This window comes from Lepisma saccharinum, chromosome 18, assembly GCF_977018435.1.
Source record: "Lepisma saccharinum chromosome 18, izLepSacc3.1, whole genome shotgun sequence".
NCBI classification, from domain to species: domain Eukaryota; kingdom Metazoa; phylum Arthropoda; class Insecta; order Zygentoma; family Lepismatidae; genus Lepisma; species Lepisma saccharinum.
The window spans coordinates 59,282,198-59,301,873 of record NC_139246.1 but is presented as its reverse complement, the minus strand read 5'-3'; the positions used below and the strand labels follow the sequence as shown (position 1 = coordinate 59,301,873).

General features: G+C 35.7%; 1 protein-coding gene across 3 annotated transcripts in view; it reads right to left on the bottom strand.

The window, feature by feature from the left end:
- Positions 1–19,676, bottom strand: part of LOC146002602 (uncharacterized) — a 146,872-nt gene that overhangs the window by 44,469 nt on the left and 82,727 nt on the right. For all 3 annotated transcript variants that reach the window (XM_083140560.1, XM_083140559.1, XM_083140561.1), the window contains 2 exons: positions 11,543–11,719; positions 8,604–8,758 (listed from right to left, as the gene is read on the bottom strand). In XM_083140560.1, the coding sequence (XP_082996686.1) occupies positions 8,604–8,758; positions 11,543–11,719 (332 nt within the window). The remainder of the gene's footprint in view (positions 1–8,603; positions 8,759–11,542; positions 11,720–19,676) is intronic.

The window sequence follows — 19,676 nt, the reverse complement described above, 5'->3', positions numbered from 1 at the left end:
GTGAAACTATTAATGGAGAACGTTATCGACGACAATTAATGCGTTTGAAGCAAGCTCTGGCCAGGAAATGACCAGAATGGGAGAACAGACATTTATTTATTTATTTATTTATTTATTAACCAATCGCCTATAACAGAGCGAATGCTCCAATTACAATAGGCATTACAATTTGCTATATACAATATAATTTACATAAATATATAACACATTATACAAACACATAGTAATTATTACACAAAACATTAGAAAAATATGACTACAAAAAGTTATACAAATACAAAAGTTACACAAATACAAAAAATTACATACATATACATATTACAAATTTTGAACAGAGGAGAAAACTAAAGGACAGAAGAAACAAAACATAAACAAGTAACAAACTATAAAAGATTGAGAATAATAAAGAAATTATACGAATACCACTATTTAGATAGGAAACAGGAATAATCAATACAAAGCAAAAGTTCAAATTTGAATTCGTTTATATGTATACAAAATTTAGAAAGCTATAAATTGTATTTGAGACTATAAATAAATCACTCTAGCATTAGATCTGTTTTATTTGTATATTATATCTAATATGTTGTTTAAACTATATAGATAGTTTTTAATATTTAAAGCAAAATCCAAATCAATTCCATTCGGGACAATATTATTATGTTTACTTAATAATCTAATGATTGGAGAATTTTGATGGAAATTTGTGTTTGATTTATTGCAGTAAAATGGTTGTCTTACTCTTAATACCTTATAATTGACGTTAAAGTTTATCAACTGTATAAGATTTTCACACTCAAGTATACCATTGATAAGTTTGTATAGGAATATATGGTCAGCCGTTTCGCGCCTTCGTTGAAGTGTATCACATGAGAATTCATTTAGTAATTTAACATAGGAGATGCGATCAGCATATGAAGATCTCTTGTATTTTTTGTAGTAAATATGTCGTAAAAATTTATTCTGAATTTTTTCAATTTTATTGATATGGCATGAGATATATGGGTTCCATACCGTACTCCCGTATTCTAATTTTGCTCGTACAAGATTATTAAATAAATATACTAAAGATACATGATAAACTTATTTTTCAACATGATAACGCTCGCCCACAAGTCGCAAAACCGGTCAAAACCTATTTAGAAAATGTCGGATGGGAAGTTTTACCCCACCCACCGTATTCACCAGACGTTGCTCCTTCGGACTACTACTTGTTCGATTGCATGAATAACGATTTGATTGGACAGCGGTTCACTTCTTCAGAAGATATCGAAAAATGGGTCTCTGACTGGATCGCTTCAAAGGATGAGGACTTCTTTCGCCACTGAATCCGTAACTTGCCTGACAAATGGGTGAAAGTGGTGGCTCGCGATGGACAATATTTTTCTTAAGGTATTTATGTATTTTGTGTTTGAACTACAGCTTCAATGTGTGCGTAACAACCGCACGAATTAATTCCTAGACCAAATACATAGACATGTGGTTGCAAATAGGACATAGAATTTTTTCCTGTCCCATGCCTCAACAGGGAGGGGTAAAATTTTATCTTTTCTATTTTTTTAATTTTCACATTTGAATCCACGAATAATAACAAACACATATCATACCAACACTTTGTCTATTCTAAGTCAAAATACATTTTATTCTTAGTAAAATGTTTCTTGTTTCACTAAATTATCTGCCATAGGAAGAAAGCTATAATGATTTTTGCTAAACCTTACAAAAAACTTGTTTAAATGGCCTGGGACAGCAGTAAAAACTGCATAAGCACCACGGGACTTTAAAGGTTAAACTTCAATTCATTATAAGTTTAATTCCATTTACACAATTGACCTATTTACATTTGTCTTCCTCACATGGTTATCTCATTATTACAATGGGACCACAAGCAAAAGAATCTGCACTGAACCAAGTGCAATGTGCATCCCATTCACACATGGAGGGAAGGAGTAGAGTGGAGCAGACTTCACCTTGGGATGAGCTGAAGGGATGGAAGGGAGGGAAGTTGCACAAAGGCTTCTGACTAAAGGTTCCTTTGTTTGTGGACGATCTATAGCTAGCAGACAAAAAGACTTCATCTCATTTTTCAATTCAGCATTGTATAATGAAGTAATTATTAATTAATTACTTAATAATACTTTTGACAACTTGACATGAACATCAAGTCCTAGTCTGGGTGCCAAATGCCTAAAAGTGACATAACCTTGATTTGAGGTATGATTATTTTTTTTTATTATTTTTTTTTTTTTATTTTTTTTTTTTGAAAGTTTACGTTATGTACATTTCAGATCCAATTGATGCCACCCTGTCAACCTTGAGCAATTTGAGTAATTCAAGTTGGCATCCAACATGGCAGACTTTCCAGTTAATGACCTGTATCTCAGTAACCAATGGTTGTAAACGAAAAAAAAAAAAAAAAAAGAATAGTCTTGATCCTCATTAGATGGACTACGAAAAAGATTCTGTTTACCTGTTCCCTAATATCAGTGGTGTTATCGTAATTTAGAAATATTCTTTAAAGTATGTATTTTTTCTAGCACTTTTTGAAGTTTTTGCCTTGTAACTTTTGAATAAATAAAATGACAGGAAATTGTTTGGAATAAAAGTCGTAGACCATATACACACCTATTCTTATACAACATAAAAAGAAAAAGACCCCCAAATAAAAATTACATAAGTTTTAAACAATATAAGTTTTAATGCATTTGAATGAAAAATACGCTATAAAATGTGTCCCAAAATGGAAGATAGTGCCAAAAAAGTGTCTTTATTACCTGTTATCTTCGCCGGCAGCGAAGCCCCAAATCACTGACTTTTTGATAAAAGCAAGAGACTTAGTAAAATTAATTGTTATATCATTAAATATATTTTCAGTCGAGTAGCCAATCGATATCTGCACCCTGATGGCCGACATCTTGAAAATAATCTGCCATATTGGATATTTTTTGATTTGATATATCTCGGGAACGGTGTCCCCTATCAACGTCAGGTTTTCTCAGAAATGCTCCAAATAGTGTAAAGTTACATAATGAATGAATATGAAAGGAGCGCACATATGAGTGCGCTATTTTTCTTTTTAAAAAAAACTTTTTAAGTTGCTTTACATAATGCTACAAAGAGCAAGGCTCTACGTCGAAGTTTTTTCACAATTGTAATTTAACATCAGGGATGTCTCATGTGGACTAGGGATGGCCAAAAAAATCCGGATTCCGCAATTTGGAAAATATACTACCTGGATTTTGGAGGGAACCCGGATTTCGGAGAGAGAAGAATTACGGAGGCAAAACAGGTTCTGGAAGGATAGCGGATTACAGAGGAAAAGCGAATTTTGGAGGGAAAATGGATTTTGATCCATATTTTCAATAATTGTCTCATGAATTTAACAGCATATTGTAATCCACCAACCCAATGTCAGACTGTCTTCCACATAGTACACCCTGGACTGTATATAGCAGACTAACGAGACTATGATGTCTGGACTCTCAGCCAGTACAATCCTACGTGGAGTTTTTTTGTGATTTTGTGATCTGCCTGTGTGTGTTTGTGATTGTCCCTTCGTCTGCTTCATCTTATCACAATTCATCCTCAACTTCGCAATTACCCAAAAGTGGAAGAAAAGAGAAGTTAAATACAACAAATGAATCAAATCAATTAATGTAATATGTTGTTCAACTAATAAAGTATGGGCTATGATAAATTTCTTCTTAATTTAAAGGAATAAGATAAAATATCCCATATAGTCACGGAAACTTCTGGGTTGTAAGAATTCCATTAACTTTCAAGGGAATTGTTACAACCCAGAAGTGTCCATGACTGTACAAAGCGAAGTACATACTGAGCAATTGAAGGGCATCAGGGAAGGGACACATAAATGAGAGAAGTAGGGAGGCCATATCAAGATTCACACAGGAAAGATAGCTTGATTGAGTTGGTGGTTTAAGTCCACTTTATGCACAGTAAGCCTAACCAGGACTGAGCCTACAGTTTAAAGTGTGACTGAAAGATAGGAATGATAGCCAAGAGGTTTACAACAGGTGACGACATCGGTTACTATTGCTACTTTTTTTTTTTTTTAGACTGGAGCGGATAGAGAGAATTTTAATCAGAAGATTTGGTGAACGGATTACCCGTGCACGTTGATGTGTCTTTTAAAACACAGAGAGAGGGGGGCGGGTGTAATACAAGCAGAGACAAATTGTGGAAGGGAAAAATAAAGACGTACCATAGCAATGAGAAAAGGTGAAAGAAATAAAAAATAATTCGGGAAAAGGATGAGGGAATATCTGTGTGTGAAACTCAAAAGTTGATATCTGTCAACCCTAATTTATCAGTATTTTGCTCCTGACCAGCCGGTCAAAATTTTCTGGTGCCGTGCATGAAAGAAGCAGACTGCACTTAGCAATATAGTAGACTTCCCTTTTTTTTATGAAATGATTGCACTACATTATGTTTTCATTTTTGACCATAAAATAATTTTTACGAGTTAAGAAAAAGTTGGTACATGAAATAAACAACGTTAAATTTTATAAAGTTAAATTTAACACTACTTACGTGAGTGAGTATGAAGCTTTTTTGGAACAACGTTTTAGGGCCCTACTGCCCCCTTCATCAGGTTCGTAAATATTTTCCTAAGCACTGAACATAGTGACGCGTTAAAAAGTGTTAAAAGAGGATTAGGTTGAGGGTAGGGTTGAAAACACTTAACACTTTCACCGACACATTCCTAATTAAAAAAAAACTCCACATATTACAAATCCCGTAAAGACAAACCACCTATTTCGATTAGAACCACTTAAAAACGGGAACACTTGAAATCGATAAAAACCCACGTCAGTTGCAAGGCCAGCACTGATGTGAACAACACCAATCTGATATGAGGTGAAAGCTGCTCCCCCTCCTATTCAGTCCCCCTTCCCCTCCTATTACCTCACCATTCTAACATAAATTCTCGTTCCTCACTGGCCGCTCGGATGACCTCCGGAGTAACATGAAAGCCGATCTTAGGTTCAGTTATCATTGCCTTATCCCATTTTTTGAAAAGTCTAACCCACCCTTCTTCCAAGTTGCCATCATCCCTGTTAAGTTTAGTACTCCTCCCTATACAAATATTCGTGGCTTCATAACATTTCTACCTAATTTATTTTCCTCTTTCCTGATGACCTCTCTTCTTACGATTTTATGCCCACTTTTAATGATATGTTCAGATAGCCCCATTTTGGGGACTCCCTCTCTGATGTTATCATCATGATCCCCCATCTCACGTGCATGATTCTTCCCGTCTGCCCGATATACTCCCTGCCACATTTGCATCCTCTTTTAACACTTTTTAACACGGCACTATGTTCAGTGCTTAGGAAAATATTTACGAATCTGATGAATGGGGCAATAGGACCCTGAAACATTGTTCCAAAAAAGCTTCATACTCACTCACGTAAGTAGTGTTAAATTTAACTTTATACAATTTAACATTGTTTATTTCATTTAATAGTGAGTAATATATGCACCAATCTACAATATGATGTTGGTACAAGAGATCAGTTCCTCAACAATCAGATGTAATCTGAATATTTTTTTGTACACATATGATACGAGAGCAATGGCGGTGCCAGTATTAATACTATAACAACGGCTACAATGACTATATGATAATGTTGGATCGGGTCTAGATTGAAAAATAATGCTTCAGGTTATTTATTAATGGCATTTAACCATTTACATGTTTTTAATATGAAACATGTTTTACAAAAGAACTTTAAATATTGAATAACATGTGTTAAAAAGAAACCCTTGAGTTTTGAGTATAAAAGTTTTCTTACATTTGGAACATTTTTATCAGGCGTGGAGTATTCATTAATGATTTGTAAGCATTTACATGTTGTTATTATTTACTGTTTGTTAAAAATAACTTACAACATCGATCAACATGTGTTACATAGGACACGTGAATGCCGAGTACAAACGTTTTGCTTACATTTTCGAGCACACTGTTTTTGTTTTCCGATCCATTTTTGATGAACAAATGTGGCACCTCCTTCTGGATTGCTTCTGCACACCTTGCTCTTCATTTGAACACCCGTTGGTTTGCTCGTCCATTACTAGTTTGCCACTGAGCTCCTTTCCCAGGTTCTGCAAGAACCTTCTACGTCTACCCGTTTTCGCTCCCAATTCTTCCGGATGTACTGTTTGGTACAAAACAAATGCATTTAGTGCACTTATGTCGATCATGTCATGAAATATAACCATTGGCCATCTCCGAGTTTTTTGTTTCACACTGTAGTTTCGTACCATTTGGTCCAATTTGTCAACACCAAATTTTGTGTTATTATAAGTAATTATAACATCAGGCTTTAGCTGTGCTGTGGAAGCATCGATTTTCGGCTGTTCATGCAACGGAGAAAGTAGAATCACCACCTCGTTCTTCTTGGGGCAATATGATGCTATCATGAGATCATCTTGAAATCCAAACAAAGTTGAGCAACACACTCGCTGTTTTGTGGCAGTAAACTCTGGCGGCAGCTCTCCTTTGTTCTTTCGCATCGTGCCGACCAGAGTAAGTTTCTTGGCAAGTAGATCCCTTGCAAGAGATACACTGGTGAAAAAATTATCGCACTTGATGTTTCATCCACTTTCTTCGATTTCCTTCACTACTCTCTCTCCTTGATTTTTCTCCCTATTATCTCCAGCTTCCTTACCCTTGTAGATTTGAGCTTTCCAAACATGAGCTGTTTGAGAATCACAAATAAGCCACAGCTTGATTCTGTATTTACCAGGTTTCGATGGCCTGTACTGTCTAAAAGGGCATCACCCTCTAAAAGTGACCAGTTGTTCGTCTACAGTCATGATGCAACCAGGAATGTACGCTTCTCGGAGGTAAACAGTCCAAGTCTCAAACACATCTCTTATAGGTTCGAGCTTATCTGGAGACCTATGCTTTCTTCTATTCTCAGCGTTATCAAAAAGCATTACTCGAGTTATTGCCTTGTAGCTATCACGACTCATTATTTGAGAATATAGTGGACGACCTTCTATTCTACAATACATTTCATTCACATCTTCATTCTTTGACTTCAATACGCAAATGAGAATGACTAGTCTAATATATTTTTTCCAACTCTTCTGTTGTCAGTTCCTTCCACTTGTCAACATACACTAAACGGCCTTCCTTATTGGTCCACGAGCAAATATTTTTCGCTAGTTTTGTATTATGAATTGCAATACAACAATTTAATACTACCGGCCCATGTGGCGAAGTGATTAGCACATCGTGCTATGATGCCAGGGGTTCCATGTTCAAATCCCGGCTTGGCCATGGATGTTTGTGAGTGATCATTCATCATTTTCATATCATCACTCATCATTAGCCAAAAGATGCACAAATGCGAAGTAAAAAGAAGCAAATCATTTGACCAATTTAATACTGTGTAAATTTCATCAACTCCTTTTTTTTCAGCACAAATCATGTTGACTTTTTTTTAACTGTATTTCTCTAAAAGTGTTATTTAAGGTAAATTTATAAATCTATAAAAAATAGGGGTTCAGTTCATCTAAACACTTCTAACAAACCATTCGTAATCTTACAAAATAAAAAAAATACTACTGTTTGGCTCGAGAATTATTAAGACTTTCAACTCGCATTTATTCTCTTAAAATGTTTTGTAGTTCTTCCGCAAAACTTCTATTTCTTATTTCTCACAAATAGATTTATTGATTTATTATGTAACTTTACACTATTTGGAACATTTCTGAGAAAACCGGATGTTGATAGGGGACACCGTTCCAGAGATATATCAAATCAAAAAGTATCCAATATGGCAGATTATTTTCAAGATGGTGGTCATCAGGGTGCAGATATCGATATCAACTGAAAATATCTTTAATAATATAACAATTAATTTTACTAAGTCTCTTGCTTTTATCAAAAAGTCAAATGATTCGGGGCTTTGCCGCCGGCCTGTAATAAAGACACCTTTTTGGCACTATCTTCCATGGGACACATTTTTTTGCGTATTTTTCATTCAAATGCATGAAACTTATATTGTTTTAAAACTTATGAATTGGTCTACAACTTTTATTCCAAACAATTTCCTGTCATTTAATTTATTCAAAAGTTACAAGGCAAAAACTTCAAAAAGTGCTAGAAAAAATACATATTTTAAAGACTATTTTTAAATTACGATAAAACCACTGATATTAGTGAACAGTTAAACAGAATCTTTTTCGTAGTCCATCTAATGAGGATCAAGACTAAAAAAAAAATTCAGTTTATTATTTATTGGTTACTGAGATACAGGTCATTAACTGGAAAGTTCTCCATATTGGATGCCATTTTAAATTACTCAAATTGCTCAAGGTTGACAGAGTGGCAACAATCGGATCTGAAATGTACATAACATAAGCTTTCAAAAACAGTCCAAAAAATTTATTCGTACCTCAAATCTAGCTTTTCGCTTTGAGACCCGAACTATCCAGTCAGGGAGTGATTTTAATTTAGGGTGGAGAAATGAAAAATATGGAATGATTCCATATATTGTAAAAGAACCTCAAAATTTTGTACAAAAAATGCATTGTAATAATTGTAAAAAAAATGTTCCTTTCTTGTTTACCTCTTTTGGAGATGCTCTGACAAGTATTTCATTGGCTTCTTTACTATCCAATTCACCAAGGAGATCTTGTGGTGGTCCATATATCTGCTTCAATATCAACTTGCTGTCTTCTGACAACTTCTCAGGCAATAATGTAATCCTTTTTTGGGTTTCATCTGGAATGAAATATTTACTATCAGCAGAAGATAAAATTTTCAAATTACAAGTGCACATTTCTACAAACCTGGTGAGAGCAGTGGTGGTCTTCTCAGTAGGGCATCTGACTGCCACATGGGAGACTCAGGTTCAATTCATGGGGTGGGTAATTTAAAGTTGGAATTCTTCTGGCATCAAGTGGCTCTGGGAGTCACCCAGCCTCAAATCAATGGGTACCTGGGGGTAACCTTGCAGGGTAAAGGCAGCAAAAGCATGGTGTTGTTCACATCACCTCCAATAATGGCCGAGATCGAGAATGTGTGGGGCCCTACTCCCACATTCCCTAAATGTGCCTTCATGGCACGGTGCTATATGCATGGGCAACTTTACCTCTACCTGGTGAGGAAGGGAAAATTGTATACTCAATCTTGAGATCGGATGTTATGGCATGGTACTCAGTACAAGAAAAAGAAAATAAGATCTTACAAATATACTGCTAAACTGCTACAACACCTTGGCATCACATGGCTACTTTGAGGAGAAAAAGACAAATTCTTTAATTCTTATTTATAGGAGCCTGAAATTTTCCCCTAAATGTTCATTCTGTTTCAATGAAAGGATTCTTCTCTTAGAGTTTCAGTACATACGTATGCATCAGGCCATGCAGTGGAGTATTACATTTTTCTGGGACACAAAGATCAAAAATATACAATGTGGGAAATGTAAAAAAAAAGGGTGGGAGGGTGGGTGAAACTCAAATGCATGTAAAGAACGATGGCACAATTGATTTTTAGGCATGTATTGCATCCAAGAATACTAACCGAAAAGAAGTAATGTGGAATCATAAATGAAATATCAGCAAGTGTGGAGTAAAAATCAAATGGATTAAAAACATCTCCGCTGGAGGAAGGGGGCATAAACTGCTTTAGGTGCAGTGCCACCTGTTAACCTGTGTTTGGACTAACAAGCATCACATGTGTGAATGAGTGTAAAACAATGAGCTGCAACAGAATCTGCTCAATGCATGGTTCGGACGCCCATTACTCCAGAGGCAATCCCAAGACAAAGATCGAAGGAATGCTTGTGAAGACTTTCAAGAAGATGGAAACTGATTTACATCTAGCCACTTGCTTCTGGAGACGAGACAGGAAAGGAAAGAAACAGATGTCAGAACATGTTATTTATTCTTATAGCAATTGACAATTCAGTCTTATTAATTTTTCATGGAATGAAAACAGAGTAGGAAAATTAATATATACTGGAATAAAGTACTTGCTTATCTGCAAAACTGACTTATCCAATTTCTATTAATGTCAGTGGCCATTGCTACCACACACTTGGAAACCACATCATCTTCAATCTTTACCTTCCTTGATGGAGGCAGTGGCCACCAAAATTAATACTTCAACAAATCTGAGCTAATTTTCCCATTAATGTTTCCAAAGAAATGCAGATATATTTAAATTTGTGCAAAGATACTTGAGAACCATGATTGTAATTGTCAACTTATACTGGGTGCCCACACAGCAAGACCAACTGTATTGTGGTTTGAAGAAAATCAGGTGGAAGTGTAAAACTGGTCCACCCAAAGCCCAGAGTTGAACCCAGTCCAACATCATCACGATGAGGTGGAGCATCAGTTGCATGCCAGACCAACTCGACCAACGAACACAAGTCAACTATTCACCATGCTACAGGAAGAATGGAAATTAATTACACCAGGAGTTTACCATCACTTAGTGACAAGCCTACCCCAAAGGGTAAACACTATAATAACAAAAAAAAGGTTCAACATTCTAATAATAAAATGACTGATGGCCTTCAGAACCAACAGCAATTGGTGTCCGGTGACTTTTGGCTACATAGTGTACATGTTATACACAGTGAACAGGAGTCGCTAGCATGTGAATGTGACAAGTTTCTATGTGAAAACTATTTTTGAGGAAGTTAAAAATCAATGAAGGTGTCACAAAATCATGAAATGACCCTGTACGGTTTCATGTTGGCTGACCGATCATAATACACACCACAGTTTTTGGGAGCAAAAATTTTGGAAAAAAATGCGCATTGTACATGAGTAAATATGGTAAGTAAATAAATTCTGTGATTCTTGTACAAATGTGAGTACCTTAATAAAAGTACATAAATTCTGAATAAAAAAAAAAGAAATTTATAATGAAGATGTGTTCCATCCATACCAAAAAGTCTGGCGCTGTCAATGCCGAATATTTTCCGAATATTTTTCTTACCATTGTTAACTTGACCATGGCCATTTGATGCATTTGAAGAAAAATAAAATGTGTGCAAGAAGAATATGTAAAAATAATCAAAATAATATTTGGTTGGAACACATGAAACTGAAAAGTGCACCCTCTCCCCTACATATAAATTACACCAAGATGAATGGTTAATAAATATTAGGGATGGGACAGATTAATCGGTACTCTATTGGTATCAGGCAATATAGTCATATCGGTGTATAATTATATATTAATAAATATCTTACAATTTAGTGTAAAATTCTACCATTTTGTTATAATTTTTATGGGTAATCTTTATGCCCTACTTCTTAAAAAAGTAAATGTCTAAATATGCAACTTCTGTTGCACTGCAGTCATCTTAAAACACAAATTTATTAAGAAGGTCAATGATCCATTCAGGTTCTTCAAGGACCATTTCGAATTTTATATTGTATCAGTAGAATATCGGTAAATTTTATATCAGCACTTTATCAGTATCGTTCAAAATTTCATATCGGCCCATCCCTAATAAATATACACATCAAAAATACACTTTTAACTTACCACTACTACAAGGATCATAATATGGCCCTTCTCTATGCTTCATTCCTAGTGTATCTCTGACCGAAGCTCCAGCTGTTGGCGTTGTGTACAGAAATAATACTGGCATTCCTTTGCCAAAATGAATCAGCACCTTTATGATGTCTGTGGAGTTGAGAGTAACTTCAATGTTCTTGTCCTCTGGAAAGATGATTTGATTTGATATTAGAAAACAATTTTCACTTGTAACGCTACAAGATGTTAAACTAGTAATACTTAGGGGCATGCATTTTCTTTTTGACAAACAAAAAATATGAGATTACACAATGCAAGGTTAATTTTTGATAATTGACAGGTATAAGGTACATTTTCCTGCCAAATTTTGTGTATGTCCGAAAGGTGCAAGACCATACTTGAAGCAAACACGCTTTCGAGTACGGTCTTGCAGTTTAGTCTTGAAGTCTTGGACTGGAAGCAGAAATCTTTCGAATTGCACTTTGATTACAGCACCAAATACAATCGGTAGAAAAACTAAGAACACATTGGTTTCCCGGCATTTTAAACACTTGTTTTTCACCATAGAAATCACATAGCATTTTAAAAAGTTCTTATGCTTACATTTCCACACAATAGAAGAATACAACCAGCATCTGCTGTCTTTCAACTTCGATTTCGAACAAAAGAATGAGTGAACAAGTCTAGTAAAGACTACTACAATCTCGCATGCTGTGCTCTAGAGGCTCAATTGTTTGTGTACTTGGCACTTTCAAACTGTACTAGGTAACATCACTTCCGACAAGGTAATACTTCAAGACTGATGTTTGGACCTTTCAGACAGCCTTAGTCATGAAATGATGCAAAATTAAGTGCAAAAATACAAAATAAATTCACATAAATGGTAAGAACTAGGTCCAAGCTGATAACACTTCTGAAACTCTTGCAATTTCCAATCAAATGATTTCAAGTTATTCAGAATAACTATAGATATGAGACTGTAACTGCACCACATAACAATCTAAAAAAAGTTTGCTATAATATTCATAGTCTCACATATGGGATAATCACAATATTCTGATTTTAATACTTGGGAGGAAAACATGGTGACATTTGGTCATTATTGAGTTTATTAAAAAAAGGTTATTAGAAGATATACTGCAGATAAATTGTTTTCGTATTATGTTTATCAATTTCAGAAGCATTCAATGAGTCTAATGCAAATTGCATGACATGGGAATTATAGGCGAAAATTGAAGGATGATTCTTTTTATTTTGTAACTCAATAATAACCAAAATGTCACTTAACATGTTTTACTCCCAAGCTCTTCATTTATTAAAATAACTAACATGTAAGAAGGAATCCTACTTATTCTTCACAATGTTGGAGCAAAATTAATGAAAATTCAACATGCTGTATAATTTCCAGGATATTTAGTCTGCAAAAGCATCATGTGTGGCATTTTGCAAGATACTCCAATGATACAGAGATTGGAAAATTAGCAGCAGGCATAGTGACCGACAGTAATACTACCAATACATGAGTATCAACCCAGCCTACTAAGAATCAGGTTATGTATGAAATATAAACAAAACAAAAACAAACTCTCTAGCCTTCTTAAACCCGAAGGTTCATGGCTGCAGCAACACAGGTCTTTCATCTGTCCCTATCTTGAGCAAGATCTATATACTCTTTTCCATCCCTACCGATTTCCCCTTAGGTCCATCTCAACGTTGTCCCTCCATCTTCGTCTTGGCCTTCCTACAGGTCTCTTACCATCAGGTTTCCCAACAAGAATCCTGTAAACTCCTCTTTCCTCTCCCATTCGTGCCACATGGCCTGCCCACCCAAGTCTTCTTGATTTAATTATTCTAATAATATCTGGACATGAATACAAATTATGTAGTTCTAAATTATGTAACCTTCTCCACTCACCTGTCTCCTCATCCCTTTTAGGTCCAAATATTTTCCTAAAGATCTTTTATTCAAATACTCTCAATTTATGTTCCGCTTTCAATGTAAGGGACCAAGTTTCACACCCATATAATACTACAGGCAAAATTACTGTTTTGTATATTCTAACTTTTAGTTTCTTAAGATATTAAACGAGAAGACAAAAGTTTATGAAGAGAGAATTAACATGCATATCCTGAATTAAGCCTACTTTTTATTTCCTCTTTAATATAATTTTTATTTGTTAATATTACTCCTAAGTATTTGAATTTGGAACCTGGTTCAAAGGAGTTGTTATCAATAATTAGATTTTGATTATTACCTAACAGTTTCGGCCTGTAAGCATATATTTAGTTTTCTCTTTGTTAACTTCCAAACCTATCTCTTTAGAAGTTTTGAAAAATATTTTAGCATTATTCTTAATTGTATTTATATCATCTGCATATGCTAACAATTGAGTCACACCATTTAATTTTAGTCCTTCTTTAGTTTCTTTTACCTTCCTTACAGCATATTCTAAGGCAAAATTAAAGAGCAATGGAGATAATGCATCTCCTTGTTTTAACATCATGAATTGTAAATTTGCCAGACATATTAATACCCACACAAATTTTACTTTCTGTTTCACTGGTGCATACTTTTATCATACTAACAAGCTTCTTAGGTATTCCAAACTCTACTAATATATTATAAAATTTATCTCTTTTGACCGAATCATATGCTTTTTTGAAATCAATGAATAGCTGATGGACATTTTGATTATATTCTCACTTTTTTTCAAGTGTCTGTCTGATGTGAAAAATTTGATCTGTTGTTGATCTGTTACGTTTAAATCCACATTGAATCACCTATAATTTCATTAGCATATGGGGTTAGTTTTGTTAAAAGAATGTTAGATAATATTTTATATGCCAGTTCATTTTATCACCTTTTTTCAGGGTGGCTACAAACAAGCAGAAATGAAATTCCCTGACTTTTCCAGGTTTTCCAGGATAAAATTTACAATTTTCCCTGACAATTACAAACTAAACTAAATCGATGTTTTTGCAAATAGAAATAATAAACTCATACAGATCCACGTATGGTTTTGCTAAGTACCAATAATATCGGCTATTAAATTGACTTAATTTCTCTATTCTCTATGATTTGAATTCAAACTGCAAAATAGTGAATTTGGAAAATTATTACAATTCACAAGCTAAGGAAGGATTATGGAATTTTGTCATACGCAGTAAGTTTAAAATAAAATACTTGATTATTTTTAAAGTTACGACTAAATGAGATAAGAGTGAAGAGTGATTGATTAAGAAATACAATTTGTAATTTATCAGTCTCCTTATACATTCTCGGTATTATATGTTGATATTTCCACTGAGGTTTGGAATCCTCCGCTTGCAAAAACTATGAGTGCGGACTCATTTTTCAATGCACAAAGCTTCTACTCTGTAAAAACAACTTAACTCTTGCATATAAGTGAAACAACTGAATCGAACAAAAGAAAGTGTCATATTTCCTTACATTATCGATGGGATTTCTGCTTCAGTACAGTATATCCAAGTCAAGTGCTGTGAAACTGACATGCGGTTATACCATTAATGCTGACGAAAAGGGTATGCAAGTATTAGAAATTTAACGCAAGGAATTTATAGAATTGCATTGTAATACCTGATTTAGCTAACCAACACATTAAAACAGGAACACACTAATAATAAAAGCTTCTGAAAGTTCATATACGAGGGGCATCATGAAAAAAGCTCCAATGGTGACTATACGCAGCACTAGTGGTCGGAGAGCGACACACACACACATGCAGGCAGGAAGAAGTGGCACTTGAATGTACCGACTTTCATCTCTTTGTTTAACTGAAGAGGTTTCTGGCAGGGCAAGGATTTGACAGCTACATTGCGGTAGAGATAGTTCCAGTCCTTGCTGTCAGACACATACACAATGGACATACAAAATTTTGTGCCATGCTACAACACATGCCAGAACATAGGTGCCGACACCATGGGGCTTGGGGGGCTCGAGCCCCCCAATATTAACGATGTAGGGGCAGAGCCCCCCAAATAATTTTGCTTAAGAGGATCTAATGTATTATTTTGCTTCTCTTGTAAAGTTTACTCTGAATTGTGCCACATGAACTTAACTTTAAATAAACATTTAACATTTTCTAGACCATCAACTTTGGGGGGGGGGGGGGGGTGAGACCGCTAAACCATCATCTTTGGGGAGGCTATGACCAAAGACAGAAAAACATTTGACTTATTACTATATACTAAGTACTGTATGTAATTATGAGTATTGTTAAAAGTTTTACTAAAATGAGTTTCAAGAGACGATGTGCATGAACTAGGGTAATGGATGGGACGTTCGGGCTACAAATGGCTCTCACATGACATTCAGAACGAGATCATTGATATATATTAGGGAGATACGTTTTGCGCTCCGTGGTAGCAGATATTAAAAGTCGGGAATATTTTGCTATTATTGTTGATGAAACTTGTGACATATCCATCCGTGGACAATTAATATTCTGCATTCGAACTGTGAATAAAAGAATTGATATTTTTGAGGAATTCATGGCCTTTTATTAGGGGTGTGCGGGACGGGATCGGGACGGGAAAAATTTTCAATTTCCCGACTAAGTCAGGAAATTTTCGGGTCGGGAAATGTTCGAAATTTCCCGAAGCTCTGAAAATTTCGAATTCTATACGTCATTTTCACTTTAAGTGATTTCTGGATTAAAAACTAACAATTTACGATAAGTTCCAGAAATTGACAATTCAGAAAACGTCGAGAAATAACGACATTTTAAAATGACCATTCGTTATTTCCCGACTGCTCGGGATCCCGAAAAGTAGGAAATCATTTCCCGAAGTCGGGATCGGGACGGGAATTTTTTTTCACCGATCCTGGTCGCGACTTTTTAGGATCCCGCACACCCCTAACTTTTATGAGATTGTGAACACTAAGGCCAAAACTTAAAGCAGGCAGAGAGTGAATCATTCATTAATTTATTTCAGTGATCAGAGCCCCCCCAATAATTTTGACAAGTCGGCGCCCCTGTGCCAGAACAACGGTGGTGATTATGCCGAAAATTTGGTTAGGACTCACTGTTACTAATGCAATAAATTACAACTGATATTCTTGTTTTATGCCTAATCGGTAGGGCCCTGATATTTTTTTTTCAAATTGGTGTATTTTCTTATTTTTTTATTTTTTACTATATGGTGTTATTTTTCCCAAAATTCACATTTTCATTTTAGCGCATTTTCTGGCAAATGTCTGAAATTATACCTTCATCGTGTTTTTAAACTACTGTTTCAAATTGTAAGTCACATGGCTTACGCTTGCCTCTTCGCGAGAGTTTGATATCTTGAAAGTTATTTTGGGAAAGTTATTTTCCATACCCCTTTATTAATTTTAAGGTAAAGATTTTAGATAATGGAATTTTGGTGTGGAGTTAGGGCCCCACACTTTCTTGATCACGGCTGATGGTGGGGGTGATGTGATCAGCACCACACTCCTGGCTACCTTTATCCCTCAGTTTCCTCAAGGTACCAGCTTCATATGATGCTGGGTGGGCGCCGGAGCAATTTGAATCGGTGGAAAATATGCAGGTTCTCCCCGGCAGGGGATCGACCCCGGGTCTCTCACATAGTAGTCAGATGCCCTAAGGACTGAGCTCCATTATTACTCGCTCGAGAAATGCCGATAGTGTGCACTTAGCTTGGTAATTCAAAACATATCTCGTGCGACAATACGAAGATGTTGCTCAATGTGACGGTAGATACGCACTCGATCTCCTGTTAGAACCCTGCCACTTTGCTCTGTGATGCAAATTGTTTTGATAGAAGTTGAAAAAATCGTGGGAAATAAATGATTTAATGTGGCTGTCGGAATTATTCCACGTACGTATAACTCTGTAGTTTACTATTGAGTAAAATTTTGGAAAACTTGCATGTTCTATGTACACAAACGACAAGGATGTTGGATTTCATGGAATTTCTCGTTGTTTTAGGACATTTCTTTTAAAAAAAATTGCTAAAAACGCCAACCATTCACATTTTTGTCAAATTCGCATTATTTCGACATTTCGAAAAATGTGTCCAGACATCACTGCACATTCCTAAACATAATCTCGCAGCAATTACCATTTTTCACGGTTTTGGCGTTTGCGAAAAATCAATGTACCTACTAATTGGAAATTACTTTCTGGCCACCCCTCGTATAAATCAGTAGATGGAAAGTGAAAATTTAGCAAGGCTGGCAGAGAAAAGTCAATTCTTGAAGGAAGTGATTTGCTGTTATGATTGAATGATTCGACTAAATATGATATCAAAATATTTACATATTTATTATTAGTATTTTATTTCATAATATTGGACATTAACCTTACTCAGTGAGAGATTAATGACTATCTCTCATGAGTTAGAACAGACAGGACACAGAGTGGCGTTAATTTCATTGCAATACTAGTGTTGCTGTAAATTTGAGGTTGGGAGTTGCCAATTTTTATAACGTTCACCAATGCAGATTTATGTTTCACTTTTTCGTTATAGTATTCAATATATATCCCGTTTGGTTGGATTCTTCTTGATATCTAAGAATATTGCAATGTCATTGTAAACGTATGTTAACTTGTGCGAAACCAGTAATACGTCAGGATGATAAAAGAAAGCCTTCGTAAGCACTGCTACATTCAATAAGGTGAAGTGAGTCAGAAGAGTAATAAAATTCCAGCAACATATTTGCAGTCTAAAGCTCTTCTTGTTTATGCATGCTATTTTTGTTCGATGTTGCAGTCCATGTAATTTCTGTCGCATGTTGTAGTGAGATACTTTGTCGGGTGGCGATATTCGACAAAAATCGTATGTATCAATGGAACATATTTGTTTCCATGTTCCTTCAGTTTGCCCAACAAAATGCCTTACTACGACGTCCGACAACTATCGCCTCCATCTGTTGACAAGTCCCTTTACTACTCCCATACGGACAAGAAAAAATGATAATTCAATGCATTTTCCACGTAATATTTAGAGGCTTAACCTTTACTCCTCCGATGATACCAACCATATGGTATCATCAGAGTAAGTTCGTACTGGCCCGATGATACCATATGGTATCATGGTGCTGATTACGAAGTGAATGTGCTTTTTGGACCTTCATACTCTTATGTTTTGGTGGACATTCTGACAAAGGTCTGGAGCATGCCTGGGAAATTCATATTGATGACCAACCTCCCCCCTCTCCGCAACATATCCATGCTACATTTCCGAACCGAGTTTCACATTTTGGCTCATTATTCAACTTGTATGGTACCCAGGCACATTTCAATCTCTTTGGAAACGTCAATTCTTTGAAGAGAATACTAAGGTTTGCGCCTTCTCCACAAAATAGCGGGAGATGAGGAGGTAAACTCCAAATTTTTATGTTGTTTTTTTCATTGAAATTCGGTAGTCGCGCCCCCAAACCCCCCTTCCTCGGTTTGGCGTTCTGAATTGTACACAGTTGCATGCTCTTATGTTTTAGCTGAAAAACAAAACTTGTCCGAAGTAGATTGCTCCCACAGTACCCGAGTTATAACAATTTTCCTCCAAAAATGCAAATTAGGCCTACCTATTTTTCGTAAAAAAAATATAATAAATCACATTTTGGCATATTATTCAACTTGCATGGCACCAAAAAACATGAAACATGTTTCATTCTCTTGAGAAATGTCCATTCTTTGAAAAGAATACTAAAGTTTGCGCCTTCTTCCCAAATAGCGGGAGAAGAGGGGGTAAACTCCAGATTTTTATATATTTTTTTCCATTGAAATTTGGTAGCTGCTCCCCCCAAACCCCCTTTCCTCGGTTCGGCGTTCTGAATTGTACACGGTTGCATGCTCTGGTGTTTTACCAAAACAAAACTTATCCGAAGTAGATTGCTCCCATAGTGCCCAAGTTATAACAATTCTCCTCCAAAAATGCAAATTACCTATTTTTCGTAAAAAAACAGTTTCACATTTTGGCTTATTATTCAACTTGTATGGCACCCAAGAACATGAAACATGTTTCATTCTCTTGAGAAATGTCCATTCTTTGAAAAGAATACTAAAGTTCGCGACTTCTCCCCAAAATAGCGGGAGAAGAGGGGGCAAACTCCAGATTTTTGTTTTTTCCATTGAAATTCGGGGGACGTGCCCCCAAGCCCCCCTTCCTCGGTCCG